The sequence below is a fragment of the Schistocerca piceifrons genome, chromosome 3, assembly GCF_021461385.2.
Source record: "Schistocerca piceifrons isolate TAMUIC-IGC-003096 chromosome 3, iqSchPice1.1, whole genome shotgun sequence".
NCBI lineage: Eukaryota > Metazoa > Arthropoda > Insecta > Orthoptera > Acrididae > Schistocerca > Schistocerca piceifrons.
The window spans coordinates 383776839-383797935 of NC_060140.1; the positions used below are offsets into that span (position 1 = coordinate 383776839).

The following is a 21097-nucleotide window of genomic DNA, read 5'->3' on the forward strand; positions in this document are numbered from 1 at the left end:
ATTAATTGTGACTTTTGATTAACATGCTCTGTACCCAAACTACTGTTACACATGGAATAATTCTATCCAAAAGGAATAATAATTCTATGCAAAAGGAATAACAGAACAACAACAAATTTAAATGGGGAATTCTTATGTAACAGTGTTGGGCAAGTTTGAGTATCAGAGGTGGGCATAAAATAATTGGATCCTTCGGTCACCTACCAGACTCATCTCCCTGATGTAACTGAAACCTTTAGAGAAAACCTCAGTTTGCTTGTATGTAAGTTCCCCACTCACACTGTAATCATCGTTGGAGGCTTTAATCATCCAACAGTCAATTGAAAAAATTAGTTTTGTTAGTGGTGGGCACAGTAAGACGTCCTGTGAAACATTACTGATGTGTGGAGGTGTTTTCCATATATGCAACTAATTGAAGGCAGTTTGTTTATTGCCATACGAGTTTTGTATCTGTTACTTGTGAAGTTTCTTCAGTGGCCTGTGATACATGTTTCCTTTTATACAATAATAAATGTATTATGTGATACTTACAACATGTTACTATACATCTTGTCATGTTTTTCTCTGGTTTTTCAGCTTTTGTAGCACAAATTTTGTGTTGTGAAATCATCATTTGCTGTTACTTATGGTTTCCAGAGGAGATGTGTTCATTAGTCTCAGTACTCCAGATGGCTAATTTCTGACATTCTTTCACCCACATTTGATGAACACATCGCGTATGTCACTTGCACTTTACATTTTGTGATCAACGTGTGTGTGTGTGTGTGTTTACAGTGTGTAGTGTTGCCAACTATTGCTGTGTGTTTTTATCTTTTGTTTGTGTTGTATGTGTGGTTTGATATTTTTCATTTGGTGTGTGTGTGTGTGTGTGTGTGTGTGTGTGTGTGTGTGTGTGTGTGTGTGAGAGAGAGAGAGAGAGAGAGAGAGAGAGAGAGAGAGAAGTGGGTGGGGGGGGGGGGGAGGGGAGAGGAAGATTCATTAATTATTTATTCTGATTATGTTTCAGATTCCTGTTAGTTATTGTTTTTGTGGCTACCATGATCATAGTTATTGCTTACAGGGATTTGGTCATTAATTACCTTCTTTTTCATTGCAAGCTCTCTTTGTATGAGAAAGTTCTTGCAACGTCAGAAGCTTTTTGTTGTGATTATTCACTCTAATAATTGTCATGTCTTGTTCCATTTTGGGTGGTTTATGTCCATTTTTTATCAGGTTTTCGGCAAAGATAGAATGGCTGTTTTCATATTTACAACTTCTTACATGTTCTTTGTATCAGCTGTCTGTAGCGTGGAGACTAATGAATACATCTCCGCTGGAAATCGTGAGTAACACTAAACAATAATTTCACATCACGGAATTTGTACTACAAAAGTTGATTCTAACCTGAAAAACAAAAGAAAAACATGACAAAATTAACACAGTAACTATACATTTATTATGTTTATGAAAAGAAATATGTATTACAGGCTTCACAAATAAAAGAAGTGAAATATGTGTGGAATAAACAAACTGCCTTCAATTAATTCCATAGAAGGAACATACCTGCCCGAATTTTCGAGCAACTAGGGATCAATAGAAAAAAAAAAAAAAACAAAACTGAATGCCTTCTCTCAAAAGTACCTAGAACAGATAATTTGGAACCCCAGTCGTGATGGAAATTGGCTGGATCTAATGGCAAAGAATACATGTGACCTCTTTGAGGATGTCCACATCGAAACTGGTATCACTGGTCATGACGTGGTTGTGACATTTATGATTACAAAAGTATGAAGGGCAAGTGCAACAAGCAGAAAGATATATATGTTTAGTAAACTAAATAAAAAGACCATAGAGTGTTATCTCTGTGAGGAACCTGAAACCTTCAGACAGGGCAGGAGCATGTAGAGGAACTATGGCTCAAGTTTAGAAGAATAGTTGCCCATGTACTGGATAGATATGTACGTGCATAATGGTAGGGGCTCTCCATGGTGTACAGTCACTGTAAAGAAACTTCTAAAGAAACAGACTCCTGCATAGTAGTTCCAAAGGAAAGCGAAGGACTACAGATAGAAAGATGCTAATGAAACACATTTGGTTGTCAAAAGAGCAATGCATGAAGTCTTCAGTGACTACCATAGCAGAATGTTGTCAAATGATCTTCTATGAAACCACATAAATTCTGGTCATATGTGAAGGCTGTCAGTGGCACCAAAGTTAGTGTCCAGTCCCTAGCAAATGTGACAGGAACTGAAATTGAGGGTAGTGAAGCAAAAGCTGGAATGGTTAATTTTGTTTTCCTTTACCAGGGAAAACCCAGGAGAACTGCAACTGCACCAATTTCATCCTCATACCACTGAAAAGATTAGTGAAATCAGTGTCAGTGGTGTTGAGAAACAACTGAAGTTATTAAAATTGGACAAAGCTCCAGGGCCCAATGGAATCCCTATCAGATTCTACATTGAATTTGCAGCTGATTTAGCTCCTTTTCTAACTACAGACTGTCGTGGATCCCTTAAGCAGAAAACCATGCCTAGTAGTTGGAAGAAAGCATAGGTAACACCCGTCTACAAGAAGGTTACTAGAATGCTCAAAGTTACTGTCTATTATCTTTTACATCAGTTTGTTGTAGAATTTTAGAATGTATTCTGAGCTCAAACATAATGAGGTATCTTGAATAGAATGAGCTCCTCTGTGCCAACCAGCATGGATTCCGAAAACATCGGTCATGTGAAACCCAACTTGCACTTTTCTCACACGTCATACTAAAGGCTTTGGATCAAGGCAGGCAGGTACATGCTGTATTTCTTGATTTCTGAAAAGCATTTGACTCAATATCACACCTAAGCTTGTCGCCAAAAGTTGGATCATGTGGAGTATTAAGTGAAATTTGTGACTGGATTAAGGACTTTTTGGTAGGAAGGACACAGCATCTTATCTTCGATGGAGAGTCAATGTTGGATGTAAAAGCGACTTTGGGTGTGCCCCAGGGAAGTGTGTTGGGACCCTTGTTCATATTGTATATTAATGGCCTTGCAGACAATATCAATAGTAACCTCAGACTTTTTGCAGATGATGCAGTTATCTGTAATGAAATAGTGTGTGAAAGAAGCTGCATAAATTTTCAGGGTCTTAGATTAGATTCAAAGTGGTGCAAAGATGGCAATTTGCTTTAAATGTTCAGAAATGTAAAATTGTGCACTTGCCCACAAAATGAAAAAACTTGGTATATTATAACTATAATATCCAGAGTCACTTTTGGAATCGGTTCTCTCATACAGATACCTGGGTGTAACACTTTTTATGGATATGAAATGGAATGATCACATAGGCTCTCTTGTGGGTAAAGCAGATGGTAGACTTCAGTTTATTGGTAGAATACAAGGGAAATGCAATCAGTCTACAAAGGTGATTGCTTACAAATCACTGTGCGACCCATTCTAGAGTGTTTCTAAAGTCTGTGGGACCCGTACCAAATTGGACTAACAGGGGATATTGAATGTATGCAGAGAAGGGCAGTATGAATGGTCAGAGGTTTGTTTGATCTGTGAGAGAGCGTTACAGAAGTGCTGAATAAACTGAATTGGCAGACTCTTGAAGATAAATGTAGCAAGTGTATTAACAAAGTTTCAAGAACCGGCTTTGAAGGAGGACTGTAGGAATATACCACAACCCCTCCGTACCATTCACATAGGATCCTGAGGGCAGGATTAGAATAATTACAGCATTCAGTCTACCATTCTTCCCACACTCCGCACATGAATGGAATAGGAAGAAACCCTAATAACTGGAACATTAGAACTTCCACTCTGCTATACATTTTGTGTTCGTTTGCGAGTTGAATGTAGATGTAGATTGAAAATATAGCAGAAAATTAGAAAAAGGAAAGGAAAATTATTATTAACTGGGGTCAGATGGTGTAGAACCATGCTGTTATGTCATAAGCTATAGACCAGTTTGCTGACAGTATCGTGCAAATTGTTTGGTGTGCTTGGAACATAGAAAAAATTCCAGTGCCACTTGACACTATCATATCCTCTCCACACTTTACTAATGGCGCTTAAAGGGCAGATTCACAACTTTCATTCATTTTTTTTTTTTTCTCTCACTGTTTCACATTCGGGTTGGAGTTACCTTCACTAATCAACATTCAGCTGCACTTTTGGAATAAGCTATGAGTGGCACCCTTTCCACTACTGCCATCAGCAGTACCATCGCTGCTGTAGTTCCAGTGTTCTAGCCTTAGAAGAGCTATCTACGCTACAGTGCTACACCAATAAATGCTACTGAATGCCAGCTCCAAGGAGCCAGCTGGAAGACACAGAGTTGAGGTCTGAAAAATATTCATTTATAACCTTTGATAAAATGCATTGTACTCTTATGCGGACTCTGGATTTTGCACCCCAAGCTGAGCATTACTGTGATAATTGGCAAAAGTTGTTGAACAGTATTGTTTCCTGAGTAAGAAGTTGACATGTATGCCATACACATGCCCACTGAATACGTACTATGAGAATGCCTAAGACTATCCAGTCCCTCAGTGGTACTACTTAGGGAGCTAATCTTTCACTTTTTTTTTATTTTTGTAAGTCATTTACCATATTTTGACTAGATTTAGGATGCATAATGTGTGGATCTGCTTGATCCTATTCAACATAAAGCCAATTTGGCAGCAATTGACATTGTGAGGATTCTGTGGTGTATTATGAACTATGTTATAAAAACCACTACCAACCACTAATTTAAAGACAATTGTATTTTTCCATGCCATTATCAATTTTGAAATTTCATTCATCAGATGGCTGCATTTAAAGATGACCTGCAAATCAGATGTTGGTTGTTGGGCACCATGGCAGACAAAACAACCAAAGTCTAATTAGCAGTTCTGACGATAAATGAAAATTCAGAACTGGTAATGGCATAGAAAAAATGTGTTAACACAAAAAAAGTCTTTGAATAAGTGGTTGGTAACTGTTTTTAGAATACGGTTGTTGTTTGGTCCCAGATTGAATCATTTTGGGAAGTCCTGTCAGCAACCTTCTAATATAAGTGAATGTCATGTTTGATATTAGCTGCCATTCATGGTCTATGTAATGATGATCCACCATATGCCTAGCAACCTACACTATGTGATCAAAAGTATCTGAACACCTGGCTGTAAATGACTTAAAAGTTCATGGCACCCTCCATTGGTAATACTGGAATTCAGTATGGTGTTGGCCCACCCTTAGCCTTGATGACAGCTTCCACTCTTGCAGGCATATGTTCAATCAGGTGTTAGAAGGTTTCTTGGGGAATGGCAACCCACGGAGTGCCGCACTGAGGAGAGGTATCAATGTGGGTTGGTGAGGCCAGGCATGAAATTCGCATCCGAAACATCCCAAAGGTGTTCTTTAGGATTCAGGTCTGGACTCTGTGCTGGGCAGTCCATTACAGGGATGTTATTGTCGTACCACACCTCCTCCACAGGCCGTGCGTTATGAACAGGTGCTTGGTCATGTTGAAAGATGCAATCGCCATCCCCGAAGTGCTCTTCAACAGTGGGAAGCAAAAATGTGCTTAAAACATCAATGTAGGCCTGTGCTGTGATAGTACCACGCAAAACAACAAGGGGTGCAAGCCCGCTCCATGAAAAACGTGACAACACCATAACACCACTGCCTCTGAATTTCACTGTTGGCACTACACACACTGGCAGATAACGTTTTCCGGGCATTCGCCATACCCACACCCTGCCATCGGATCGCCACATTATTTGTCACTCCACATAGTGTTTTTCCATAGTTTAATTGTCCAATGTTTACACTTCTCAAGCGAAGTGTCGTTTGGCATTTACTGATGTGATGTGTGGCTTATGAGTAGCCGCTCGACCATGAAATCCAAGTTTTCTCACCTCTCGCCTACTGCCATAGTACTTGCAGTGGATTCTGATGCAGGAATTCCTGTGTGATGGTCTGGATAGATGTCTGCCTATTACACATTACAACCCTCTTCAACTGTCGGCGGTCTCCGTCAGTCAACAGACGAGGTCGACCTGTACACTTTTGTGCTGTACATGTCCTTCCATGTTTCCACTTCACTACCACATTGGTAACAGTGGACCTATGGATCTTTAAGAGTGTGGAAATCTTGCATGCAGATGTATGACACAAGTGACATCCGCTCACCTGAACATGTTTCAAGTCTGTGATTTTCATAGAGTTCCCCATTCTACACTCTCAAGATGTCTAATGAGTACTGAGATTGCTGGTATGGAGTACCTGGCAGTAGGTGGCACCACAATGCACCTAATATGAGAAACATTTGTTTTTGGTGGTGTCCGGATACTTTTGATCATATAGTGTATAATGCCTCTCCACTAGGGCCTTAGCCAGTAATGGTTGGGATAGACTAGTTGAAATGGGAACTGTTCAATGCTACAAACATTCTACAACTATAAGCTAAGTACGTATTTTGGTGATCACCATCAGGTGTTGTGGGAGAATATGCATTACAGGGAGCGTGTGTTAATCACATTGATAAGAAAAGTAGAAACCTCTACAAAGAAAAACTCTCAACCTTTATTTTAGCAATAATGTTGTGACATGTAAAGATATCAGAAATGGAGGAGGAGTGGGAAAGTTGAGTAATGCCATGAAATGAGTAAATGGAAGGAGTTGGAAAAACAGTGGCTTTCATCCCTACATTGGACACTCCAACACTTCCTGAGTACTTCAAAGTGGGACTTACTCACTTCATAATGTGTTACTACGTTCCACCAAACCCATACATTGGATGAAAGTTCGGAACACATTACAACTTAATGTAATGGTGAAGCAACCTATGGAATGATCTCGGGGACACCTTGCACTCCCTCTTACCCTGTTTTTTGAGTAGTTGCTCTGGCAAGCATGTCTCCCTCCTCCATCCACATCAGTTGCTTTGGCAACCATCCATTGTGGAGCAAGGGATATAAATCTTTTTGCTGTAGAGAGAAAAATTCAGAAACTGAAGGCTGACAAATGAATATCGTACTGATGGTGAAGTAAGGAAGCCTTTAAAGCATGTAGCCTCCAGTTTTGCTATGTCATTAAGAATGTCACAGTAAACAAAGATACGTAACGCCATGCAGACAGAAGGTGATATTGTCGTTCATACTAACTGCAACTGCAAACGATCCAGCGAGGTAATCTCAACAGTTTGCTGTATTGAATTTCAGCGATCACCACAAGTGAAACCAAAGGAAATGGTAAGTAGGAAAGTATTTGGCCAGGAGCCACATTCAAATGGCAGTAGTGTATTGTCGTATCAAACCTAGCTACTCTCTCCAATTAAAAAAATGTATAAGCGAATGGAAAACATTAGAGGAGGAATCTCGTGCATAAATGAAGACTGCTCTATAATCTCAAGGCACTAGTCTACCTACCTACCTGCCTACCTACCTGCTTAAAACATGGCCCCCATTATCTTGGACTCCCCCCCCCCCCCCCCCCCCCAAAAAAAAGGAGTATATTGAAGTCAAACTACACCACTAAAAATAGGCCCCATAATAAAATAGAATATGGCTGGTTTCAGGATTCTTGCATAAGAATTTAAGTGTAGAGAAGAGCCTTGTGTTTCTATCTCCTGGAGACCTACTTTGAAGGTTCTGCTGCACCTGTGTTAACGGGCAGCAATACGCACAAAAAGGATGGTCTTATTGGTGACAGGGCTATACATGGAACTGGTTTTTATGCTGACAAATGCCACTCCTCACCAATACCTCTTATGCTTGAATTTCAAGCAGGTGCAGGTGAAATGTGTGTTACTGTAGTGGTGAGTTCTCTTTGACCTGTAACTTGATGACTACACATAAAAGCTCTCTATCACCACCTTACGAAGCTTTCCCTTATCCTAGGATTGTTCAGTGCAGCTGACATGTTTTGAGACTCCGCCAATATCTGTCCCTGGAATCGACTTGCAGAAAGCCGCAGTCTCGAACCTCGGTGCATCTATCACCTGAACAGAGTTTAAAGGCTGTACTTCCTTGCTGCAGCAAGGTTGTTATCAGCTGTTAACCTACCCTTCTGCCTGGCTGCTCTTGAAGATGTGGCTCACTGGGTTTTTGTCTTCTTGAAAGACCAGTGTCAGGAAGGAAGCTACTTACATCGGTGAATGGGGTGCTCTACAGCCAGCTGTCTGTGTATAAATGCTGTGGCAAAGTTCAGTACATTGTGAATTTCATTATGTGTGATTTATCAAGCTGCTGAAGCAGCCAGTGCAGTTGCTTCTGGTCGATTTGGTGAAGAATGCTGGTTTGCTATAGAAGTCAGATAGCTGTCTTTTTGAAGATTCAGGTGCAGACCATCAGCAGAAGACCCAGCAACCTGTTTTGTAGAAAGACCAACAATGTGTAGAGTGATTGAACCTGGCTGAAGTCAGTCGTGGCACAAGTTGATAAAAGTAGTCAGTCACTCCATTTCAGCACCCACAGAATAGAAGTCAGTTGGAAGAATCTCTGGTCATGCATATCAACATTTGTCATTGCTGTGCAATGGGGAAGTTGCTAACATCTTCCATTGAATTGGCTGAGGAAATGTCACATTATGTTCACCATTTAATGTATGTGAATGCCAAGGTTCTTCTTTCCATCACTATGACGAAGACATGGAGACGGAACAGTTGGATTTTAACCTCATCAACCAGGATTCATACTATAGTCCTTCTCCATTTGGAAATTGGAATTGGCTCTATCATTGTCTAACAATATAGCTCCACTACCAGATATTATTCAAAATAAAATGTACAGTATGTAAATATAAGATACAAAGAGATTCTTCATGATGTTGTTGATAATATTTCAGCTGAGCGAAATTCAACGTATAGTGAGAAACCTTTGTGATCCCTCTTCTGAAGTTGGGAGATATTTCCAAATAGCTACTGCAGTGTTTCTTTGGTGAAATGATTGGGAAAGACTATGGAATGAGCAATCGAATTTCATTGAATGAGGACTTTGAAACCAAAGAGACTCCTCAGCTGCTTCTGGAGTGGCTTCAAGGTGTACCATTCAAACTCAATAATATCACCCTGTTGGAGCCTGTGAAGAAAGAATTATTTCCACAGCAGTACCACTTCATAATGTCTTTTTGACACTAAAATAATTTGTGATACGACCTGGAGGTATGTCATCCTGAGGCTGCTCCTCAGTTTGGGGTTTTTGTGGGTGGTTGTTAGCATTTTATAAAATATTTTCTATGTAAGTGATATTTTAGCTATAGAATTGGAAATTAATTTTCAGACTTACACACTACTGGCCATTAAAATTGCTACACCAAGAAGAAATGCAGATGATAAACAGGTGGGTATTCATTGGACAAATATATTATACTAGAACTGACTTGTGATTACATTTTCACGCAATTTGGTTGCATAGATACTGAGAAACCAGTACCCAGAACAACCACCTCTGGCCGTAATAACGGCCTTGATACGCCTGAGCATTGAGTCAAACAGAGCTTGGATGGCGTGTACAGGTACAGCTGCCCATGCAGCTTCAACATGATATCACAGTTCATCAAGAGTAGTGACTGGTGTATTGTGACGAGCCAGTTGCTCGGCCACCATTGACCAGACGTTTTCAGTTGGTGAGAGATCTGGAGAACGTGCTAGCCAGGGCAACAGTCGAACATTTTCTGTATCCAGAAAGGCCCGTACAGGACATGCAACATGCGGTCGTGCATTATCCTGCTGAAATGTAGGGTTTCGCAGGGATCGAATGAAGAGTAGAGCCACGGGTCGTAATACATCTGAAATGTAACGTCCACTGTTCAAAGTGCCGTCAATGCAAACAAGAAGTGACAGAGACGTGTAACCAATGGCACCCCATACCATCACACCGGGTGATACGCCAATATGGCGATGACGAATACACGCTTCCAATGTGCATTCACTGCGATGTTGCCAAACACAGATGCGACAATCATGATGCTGTAAACAGAACCTGGATTCATCCAAAAAAAATGACATTTTGCCATTCGTGCACCCAGGTTTGTTGTTGAGTACACCATCGCAGGTGCTCCTGTCTGTGATGCAGCGTCAAGGGTAACCGCAACCATGGTCTCTGGGCTGATAGTCCATGCTGCAGCAAATGTCGTCTAACTGTTTGTGCAGATGGTTGTCGTCTTGCAAATGTCCCCATTTGTTGACTCAGGGATCAAGACGTGGCTGCACGATCCATTTCAGCCATGCGAATAAGATGCCTATCATCTCGACTGCTAGTGATACGAGGCTGTTGGGATCAAGCACGACATTCCGTATTACCCTCCTGCACCCACCGATTCCATATTCTGCCAACAGTCATCGGATCTCAACCAACGCGAGCAGCAATGTCGTGATACGATATACCGCAATCGCGATAGGCTACAATCCGACCTTTATCAAAGTCGTAAATGTGATGGTACGCATTTCTCCTCCTTACACAAGGCATCACAACAATGTTCCACCAGGCAACACTGGTCAACTGCTGTTTGTGTATGAGAAATCGGTTGGAAACTTTCCTCATGTCAGCACGTTGTAGGTGTCACCACCAGCACCAACCTTGTGTGAATGCTCTGAAAAGCTAATCATTTGCATATCACAGCATCTTATTCCTGTCGGTTAAATTTCGCGTCTGTAGCACGTCTGCTTCGTGGTGTAGCAATTTTAATGGCCGGTGGTGTATATCCAGGGAGAATTTTGCCCTTATGGGAAGTATTTTAAGTGTAACCCTGTCTGCTATTCCAATAACTAGCGTAATGTCTGCAATGAAGAACTATATCCATTTTTAACTTTTTGAAGATGATTTTTCTTGCTTGTGCACATTTTCAGTGTTGGTAACTACAGAATGTCACATGTGCTTCATCCTTCATAGATTGTAGTGAATTAAAACCATTAACTTTATTTTGCAAAAGACCACATGTGTAAATTTTAATCTTCCTAATTGACTTTTTAATGTATAATGTGTGTGATTATGAGAAATTACTTTTGGTTTCAAAATATTGGTAAATTCCTAGGTTTCAATTTGGTGGGTGCTGCATCACCTTAAGGTGAAGACACCCAAAGAAATACCTGCAAATGAAGTGCATATACAAAGTGCTCATCAGTCTCATTCCCTGCAGGAATCTCAAAGTAGCGAGCGGGACATGGATAGGGACTGTGGACAGCTGGCACTAGATGGGAATGTGGGTTGGCTGGGAGACATGCCAAAGTAGTCTGCACAGTTGTGATAAAAAGTGTCCAAATGGTGCATTGGTTAACACAACTGCCTAGTAGTATACCGAACGAGGTGGAGCAGGCACATTGGACTCGCTTTCGTGGTATGATGGTTCAAACTCGCGTCTGGCCATACTGATTTAGGTTTTCCGTGACTTCCCTAAATCGCTTCAGGTAAATGCCAGGATGGTTCCTTTAAAAGGGCACAGCTGCCTCCCTTCCTCATCCTTTCCTAATCCAATGGGACCTCCCCCAAGTCAACCAACCAACTACCTACTAAGTGGGAGGTCCTGGGTTCTAATCTCGGTCTGGTACACATTTTCACTTGTCATTGCAGATTCTGCAAAAAGTCCCTAAGGTGCTGACATCAGTAGTTCCTTTCCTTTCTCCCCATCCACATTCAAGTTACATAGTTGTGGTGTGGATTTGTTTATTCCGCCCTTCCAAGTGCACAGTTTGATTATTTCTTCTCTTCACATGTTACGTTCTACTAAATTGTTCATTATTTATCAATCACTCTTACCTAAATATTAGCTTCTAATGATGTAAGGGAATGTTGTGGAATGTCCCAGAACTTCTGAACACAGAACGACAGGCACTGTTTGGATTAGCAGATGTTGGCTCTCCCTGCAGATCTATCTCAGAGGGACATCCTCCCTTTTTTCCTAAATAATTATACAGCCAGGTATTGTTAATAAATTGCTAAGCTTTGAAAGCTGTGTCACATTGCGATAATCAGAACTAATGATCTGAACTGTTAATCATCACGAATTTGAATATAATCTACCTACCTTTGGGCTCTGAATGAAGAGAGGAGAATGGGGGAAGGGAGGTGGTAGTAGCTACCTGCTGGTCTGCCCTCCCAAACACATTGACATTGCTATATATTCCAAAAAAAGTTGCTAATTCTTTTTATGGAACATCATCACAGTAAGACTGCTTGGAATGAAAGAATTAATTTGTTTCACTAACTGCTTTCATTCATATTCCACAAGGATGCTGACGACCAAATTCTTGAGCACCATAAAGTGACCATACGTGACCACCATATAGAAGTTCTGTTTCATAATCAACAATATGGGCTTTTGATGAACTGTCCCACTGTTGACAAATCAGCTGTGGTGCTGTTACAAGTTTAAGAAACGACTTAAAGAATGTTCTGCAGGACTACATATTTAGGTACTCTTGTCAGGTACCTCATTGGTCTTTAGTTTGTCTTGAGATATGTCTGTAACTTTGGATCAAAGAGGGAAACTAGATTCTACAGTATTCTGATGACTGACTGTGTCCTCAGTGAGTACCCTTCTATGAAACTATCTACCGATGGCTGGTTCTACAGCCAGTTATTGAAGCTGCTATCCTTTTATACGTCCCCAAGGTTTCAAATGACAATATCTGCCAGGTGCAACCAGGATGTCCACTGCCACTTTCATAACAGTCATCTAGGATTTGTAACATACCAGATTCTGCTTGTACTGTGACACAATGACTTGCCTGCTAGCTGTTCCTGTATCTACAGCTTTACTCCACAAACTAGTGTGAAGTGTTTGGCAGAGGGTACTTTCCATTGTAAATCTATAAGTATTTCTTCCCACTCCATTTGAATATGGAGCACTTGAAGAATGCCTGCTTAAATGCCTCTGTGCACCATAATTAGTCTAATCTTATCTTCACAGGCCATTTGAAAGTTATATGTAGGGGACTGTTGTGTATTTGTAGATGCTTTGTGTAAGTCTAGTTCTTAAAAGTTTATAATTTGGATTGTCTATCTTCAGGCATCTGCCAATTGAGGTTTTTCAGAATGCTCTCTTGTTGGTCAACAAATTGGTGACCATTTGTGCCACTGTTATTTTTTTATGTGTCTTCATTTTCCTGTGTTAGTCCTATTTGGTATGAGTCCCACACCCTCTGGTAATATGATAGGATGAGTTGCACGAATGTATTGTAAGCAGTCTTCTTCATGGACTAATTGCACTGTTCCAATATCTTATTAAGAACCTGCTTTACCTGTAACTTAACCCTTGTGATTCGCTCCTGTTTGACTGTATGGCTTGCTGAGATTTTTTGTTTTGTTTTTATTTAATCCAATTTTTATTTCGTTCACAAATTGCAACACCTTCTAAGCTTTTCACATTAATTAAGGCCACAGATGCATGGTCTTTTTCAAATATACTTATGACTAAAAAGTGATTCTGTTAGCTGGAGGCCAAAGTTTTTGCTAATCATGCCTTTTGCATTCTTGTGAAGATATTTCTGTAGCAACTTCCATCCCCTAACAAATACTTCTTTTATACTTAATCAAAAAGTGTAGTTCCAATTTCCATAAATTTAGCTTTAAAACTTTTTTAATGTAACAAAATATTTTATTAAAAATTTTCATCCCCTATTGCACTCCCTCAGGGATTCAATGTCCAGAAATACTGAAACACACACACACACACACACACACACACACACACACACACACACATATTTATTTCTAATGGAGAAGTCAAATACCAATTGTCATAGATGTAGCCTTAAAAACCTTTCAGTTGTTCTTTAGTAATTATTTATTAAAAAAAACTTTCAGCCATTATTTTACCCCCTTAGTGGTTGAATTTCGAAAAATGCTGAAACACATATTTTTTATTTTCTGGCTAAGAAACCAAATATCAGTTTTCGTAGTTCTAGCTTCAGAATTCCCATAATAGCAACATACTTTCAGAAAGCCTTTCACCCCCTTAGGAGTGGAATTTCAGGCAATCCCTTCTTAAATGAGGGGTACAGATAAGATCCATGCCCTCTCCAAACTTCCAAGTTTCTATTCTTAGCAGTTTGGGCTGGGCGATGATGAGTCTGTGAATCAGTCTGACCCTATTTTATCCCCTTGGGGGTTGAATTTTCAAAAAACAGTGAAACACCTAGTTTTTCATCCCTAACCGAGAAGTCAAACACCAATTTTCAAATATTTAGCTTTAAAAATACTTCAGCAATGAGATATATTCATATAATGCCTCACCCCCTATTTCTCCTGCTTAGGGGTTGAATTGCCAGAAACAGTGGCGCGTATATGTTTTATTTCTAACAGAGAAGCCAAATACAATTTTTCGTAGATTTAGCTTAAAAAATGTTTGACAGTGAAATATTTCCATAGAAACTTCCATCCCTGTTTTACTCCCATAGGGGCAGAATTCCCAAAATCAGTGAAACACATGCTTTGTTATTTCTAACTGAGAAGCTAAATTTAAATTTTCATAGAAGTTGGATGTAAAAATGCTTTCACAATAAAATATTTTCTTAAAAAGTCTCATCTCCTATTTCACACCCTTGGGGGTTCGGTTTCCAAAAACACTGAAAAACATTTTTTTTTTTATTTGTAACTGAGAAGTCCAATACCAGTGTTCATAGATATAGTCTTAAAAATAGTTTACTAGTTCTTTAATGGTGATATATTATCAAAAAAAGCTCTCACCCCACTATTTTGCCTCCATAGGGTTAAATTTCCAGAAATGCTGAAACACCTATTTCTTAATTTCTGCTTGAGAAAGCAAGTATCAATTTTTGTAGGTCTTACTTCAAAATTGCTTTAATAACAACGTTTTTTAAAAAAAAGTCGTCCCCTATTTCAGCACCTTAGGGCTGGAATTTCGAAAAACCCCTTCTTAAACTATGCCTACAGTAAAAGATCCACACCTTCTCCAAATTTCAAGTTTCTACCCATAGCGGTTTGGACTGGGTGATGATGAGTCGGTCAGTTACATAGCCTTTTTTATCTAGAGATCAGCTGCTGTTGGTCAGTTCTGCTCCTGTATCACACTACTTCAAAAATTCAAGGTCTGCTAGCTGTTCGGAAGAAATGCCCCAACAGATAAAACACTCTGCACTAGCAGTCAGGATTGCCAGTGTATAAATTTCCGTCGAGCCTTACAGTTCTATCCTTTTTACTTTTTTATCACCCACAAATCTTTCTTGTATAAGTACCACTACTTAACAGCTGGTTTTATCTTTGCGTAAATTACTACTAAAATCCTGAGCACCACAGCCCTCTGAGAAATGCATCAGTAACGAGTCACATTTGGTGCTTTTGTTGGGTGGGTATAAGGGACTACGTCTCCCTGCAATATCAACCTCAAGAGGTATCTGGGTGGCCAGTCATTTGCACCTATACTCCCAACATTTCCTCCCATTCACCTCTCCCCTCCCCTCCCCCTCCCCCGAACCCCTTTCCCCCTCCCCTTTTAAGTCTCCACAGATTAATATTGCTTTTAATTAGCACTGTATAGTGAAATACCCAGGCAACTTGGTAGTCATTATGTTGAGTTTCGATATTAATATGCCACTACAACTAAACCTCATATGTAGAGAGGGCACCCTGGTTTTCGTCACATACATTGTCACTGTGAGCTGAGCATTTTGAGGATATAGGGACTGCTGACAAAAAAAAAATAGTCCCATGAAACAACAAGAACCATCACCATCATTCTTTCGCTGTATGCTCTTGCATATCAGATCTTATAAAAGTCACAGAATTTCCTCTCCCTCCTCTCTCTCCCAGTCTCTCTACCTGTGAATCGGTTAGAAGAGGAAGATAAGGGTATACTACACCTGCTGAGACATTCTAGTAACTAAAGTGACCTTATAGTACGTTGACAGTTATTCCCCAGAAAAAGATGACATCCATGACAAGTTTAGATATTAATCAACATTCTTCTGTTAAGACCCATTTTTGTAGATAACCTTCTGTGTGATATTTTGATCCTTTATATAATTCATCTATGCTATAGATTATTATTTATAAAATTTGGATTCTGTCAAGAGAAGGTAATGAAACATTAAATATATTTCATTTGTTATATATCATAAGGTTAATTGATAACATGTGACAGCAGGTAATATGCGTCACTTAACTTTGTAGTAATTCTCTAGGTGATATTCAGAAACTGCCATCTGGCGTTGGCTAGGAATATGGTGGGCCCCACTCATAAGGGCCGGGGAAAAGTGTTACAAAACTCTTACTAAAAGAGGATGTGAACCGAAATTGGTACATGACATACCTTTAGGTTGTGAAAGGAAGGTACGTTACAGGAGGTGCTGGAAGTGACCTCCCCCCATTTATGATCACAGTTCAACACATCACTGCATGTTCATGAATGTTTCAGCCATAGTGTAGGGTGTGAGTGCCTGGATTTCATGACAGATGTTCTCATGTAGCTCATTGGTGGTGTGTGGTTAGTTCTTATACTTGTTACTGTTAAGGTGAGCCAACAGAAAACAAGTCAGATGATTTTGCGGGCCATGATGTGGTAGAAATCACTATCAGAGAAGAATTATTCCACTGCAGAGCCTTAATCACTTTAGACATTGTCCCATCTTACTGTTACCAGCCAAGTATCAGTAGCCTCACCATCAAACTGGTTCGTAAATTCATGAAATCATATCTGATTTACTTAATGGTGATCATAATGTCAACAAAAAGTTGGTCTGTTGGCGTGCCATTGTGATAACGCACAGAATGCGCCCACCTTGTGTGAACGAAGGGGTTTCTCAACTGCTATACGCTGGTTGTTACTGCTCCCTAAACATGTATCTTGTTAGCTCACTTACCCTGACAAGTGCAACCACACTTCATCACTGGGCTGTGTGTACTGCAGTAATCCTGGCCTTTCAACAATAAATTAGTGACATCAGTGGTGGTGGGTTAGGCATTTATCACGGTCAGTCTGTATCAGTTAATGAATGCCTGCAAACTTGTAATGATACATGCCTGCTTTCTGAGCAACTCTTTGACAAAACTATATGATAGTCCATATCCTTGCACTAAATGGCTAAGAGACTATATGGGTGACACCAACAATCATGTCTGTATGTCATCAACTCTTTTCTCTGATAACCCCCCCTCCCCTCCCCCAAGCCTTGAATACAGTGTGTAGATGGTTAATGTTGACCACCGAACCATTCAAGGAACAGTTGCTTACATTTCATAAGGGAGCCAATTATTCAATACTATTTTACAGGAAAAACTGCTCTTATACAAAATACTGATACATTGTCAGAATTGAACAGCACTGGAAGGAAAAAAGTCACATGAAGCACCATTAACAGTAAGCCATGCTATACTGACACACAAGACCCTTGCACAGCTCATGGAACCTCATTGTTGCCACATTTTGCAGTTTCTGCCACACTGATGATTTATGTGAGGATATCTGCAGTGAAAGCTGATACTCTCAGCAACATTCACCAACATGCAATGCCGTTTGTGTGAGTAGGTCACTTCCAACATCTCTTGTAATGTACCTTCATTTCCCAACCACAAAAGGTATGTCATACATAAATTTAGTTTCATATTATCTTCTGTTAAGCTTTTTATAGCACTTTTTCCCAAGCCCATTAGAGTGGCACACCATTTACGAGGGTTGACTGAAAAGTAATGCTTCCAAACTTCGTAACTCTTCAACAGTTGGCAGCATTGGTATGCGGCAGGTACTGGCTTGTTCTGTAGCCTCTTCTCTACAGCTCCAGTTGGCGAGAAGCCTTAGCATTGAATGGTTGTGTTGTTACAGTGTGAAGTATGGAACCCTGCACAGACGGTCAGTAATGCGATTTGAGCAATGTGCAGTCATTGAATTCTCGACAGCAGAAGGTGTCACTCCAAAGGAGATTCATCAGAGAATGAATGCAGTTTATGGTGATTGTGTTGATGGGAGTACTGTGCATCGTTGGGCAAGTAAGTTTAAAGGTATTGAGGCAAGAACATCTGACCTGTGTGACAAACGAAGAGTTGGACGGCCTGTGACAGCAACCACCGAGTTTCACAAGCAGAATTTTGACAGATTGATTCAGGACAATTGTCATATCACTCAGAGAGAAACTGCAAGCACAGTCAGCATTTCACAAGAACATGTGGGTCACATTATTGCTCAGCTTGGCTATCGGAAGATCTGTGCACGATGGGTACCCCGGATGCTGACACCTGAAATGAAAGCGCACAGACTTTAAATTTGCCAGGAACTCCTCTAGCATGACAAGAATGAAGATGATGCCTTTCTCTATTCAGTTGTGACAAGAGACGAAACGTGGGTACACCATTACGACCCGTAGATGAAACGTCGGTCTGTGGAATATTGACACAAAGGCTTGCCCCTGAAAAAGAAATTCCAGAAGCAGCCCTCAGCTGGAAAAATCATGGCCACAGTGTTCTGGGACGCAGATGGTGTTATCCATGTTGTTTCCTTGACTGTGGGACAACAATAAATTCAGAGCGTTATATCAACAATGCTGCGAACTCTGAAATGATGGCTAACAAGAGTCTGAAAGGAAAAGGGAAATGTTTTCCTACAGCATGGCAATGCCAAACCACACACTTCATGTGCCACCACAGCAGAACTTCAGAGACTGAATCTCACCACCGTATGGCATACTCCATACAGTCTAGATTTACCACCATCTGACTTCCATTTGTTCCCAATAATGAAAGACGATTTGTGGGGACATCATTATGCTTCTAGTGAACACATTGAGAGAACTGTGAGACTGTGGTTGCGGGTCAACTTCTTCTGTGACAGCTTCAGAAAACTTGTTCATCGTTGGCAGAATGCATCCAATTGGCTGGTGGTTATGTGGAAAGTTGAATATTGGTAATTAAAGAACACATTCTGAGGATTATTTCTGCGTATGATTTATTAAAATATTCCTGTCCAAACCCAATTAATGAAGGTGGAGGCATTACTTTTCAATCAACCCTCATACATGATTATTGTGCTTTTTCTTTGCACTTCTATCTTCTGTGTTCAGCTGATGTGATTGAAACTCAAGCTCTCTTGCTTTGTTAAGACTGATACAAATTATCTGCTTCCATCTCTGTTTCATATGTCTTTCTGTTACATTCATTATTAGATGTAAAACAATTTTCTGTGGCTCTATGGCCTGGTCCAGGTCTTTCCATTGGATTCCACAGCAGCAATTTCAGTGTTCCTAACCCAATCGAGTAATCCAACTGGAAAAAGGGAACCGACAGTTCAACATTGAGTCTGAACCACGTATTGACCTGCACATCTTTGAGAGATGGAGGCTAAGTTAATGGCACACTGTGAAAAATTTCTGTAGTTGCACAGGGATTCTGTGCTGCTACTTCACAGTTTCCAGCCACATGTTTTATCACTAGACTACCGAGTCTATAAATAGTTGCACTATTTGTAAAGCTAGCTTTTTGACATTTAACAGTATGAAGTTAAGAGACATGTATATTTCTCTCTCTTTGTGTCAGTTACCAAAAGATGAAGTGCCTGTTTGTAGGAACCAGTTAAGAAGGCTGAAGAGAATCAAGAAAGCGATAGACCTGCCACAGTAAAGCCTGAGGAGAAGGTGAAGCCTGAACAGAAAGAAGAGAAACAGCCTGTTGAGGGAGAAGAAGGTATGTGTGTGTGCGAGTTTATACCTGTCCTTTTTTAGTAATGTCCTAAATTATTTTCTAATTATCTGTTAATGCAATAAGTAGCTGGTACCTAATTATAACAATCAGAAAAAAATAGTCAGCTTCTTTATTTCTGGTATTCCATTAAAAATAACAAAACGATAGAATGAGTAAACCAGCATGTAAATTCCTGATATTTTATGAATCACTTTTAATATTCAGTGCAGTAGTTATTTGAGCTTATAAATCACACTGCAAGGAACACTGTTCTCACCAACATATTAGATTGACACAGGTTTAATGTACTCGTCGAGATCTGATATGGGAGCATTACTAATTCAATATACTTTAATTTTATTTATTTATTATTTTTTTCACAATAGTCTTTCAGAGAATCATGACAGTTTCTTCCAATATATCATCTGGGCACTGGTCATCGGCTGACCTCATATAGTGACCCCAATGCCTCTAGTCTCATCAAGAGATCATTGTCAGGAACTCGTGTGATTTATATGTGATAGACATAAAACACACACTGCTTCAGTACAGTATTCACAACACCACATAACACTTAAAAATAAATACTTCAGCTTACCTGGTATGTCTCAGGTGGTAAAAACTGGTGATTTTGAAACACTACAGCATCAGCATCCCATAATCAGAAGCGAGTTAGCTGCAGTGATGAATTTTGGCTCTAGTTCCCATCTTGGGATTGATCCACATTCTTGTGGTGTGGGTGTGGCAGGAGCCAGGTGAGGGAAACAGGGCAGTTGCAGTTGGAATTACAAGGGTTGGCAGTTCAGAGTCAAAGATGTTGTAAATAAAACTGCATCCTTAGCTGCTGACTAGGAATCTATGATGGCTGCAGCAATTGACTTGTGACCCGATAAGTGCACGAGTTCTATGTTAGACTTTCTGACCTTTGCCTGAGCTATGGAGGACTCCATCTGTATTAAATAAGGGAAACTGGACAAGATGTCCCTGAAGATTATCCACATGGCACCTAAAAATGTATCCATGAAGTAAACATCTATTTGGTCATAGTCGTTCGGGGGAAGGGAGCCAAGTAGTGAAGAGTATGCAGAATGGTGTTAACTCTACACTATTGGCATACTTGTCAATGTTTAAGGATAGGGGATGGAAAATGTGTAGCTGTGGTTTAGAGAATACATGACCAAGAAGACAAGGGAGCAGATGTAGTTGATCCAGTTAGTGTCTGTGGATGCACTGTTCCACATTGAGCTGACACTGAAGCAGAAAGTGGCCAGAAAATAACAGCAAACTTAATTTCTTTGTGCGATCCATTCGTAAACAAATTCAAACTGGTTTTGATTTTGTAGCATGTGCTACAAAGTGCAGTTGCCAGCACTACCGTCATTATATCACTACTGTTCTTAACTTCAATATTGAGGATACTTGAATAATGAACAAAGTAAATAAGTTCATTCTGCTTTGGTTTTATAGTAATAAAAACACACTGTAAAGAGAGCCTTCCCTGTAGGGGGCTTGCCATTGTTT

General features: G+C 40.1%; 1 protein-coding gene across 2 annotated transcripts in view; it reads left to right on the forward strand.

The window, feature by feature from the left end:
- LOC124790017 (eukaryotic translation initiation factor 5B) overlaps window positions 1-21097 on the forward strand; it is a 434617-nt gene that overhangs the window by 68184 nt on the left and 345336 nt on the right. For both annotated transcript variants that reach the window (XM_047257568.1, XM_047257567.1), the window contains exon 5: window positions 19462-19579. In XM_047257568.1, the coding sequence (XP_047113524.1) occupies window positions 19462-19579 (118 nt within the window). The remainder of the gene's footprint in view (window positions 1-19461; window positions 19580-21097) is intronic.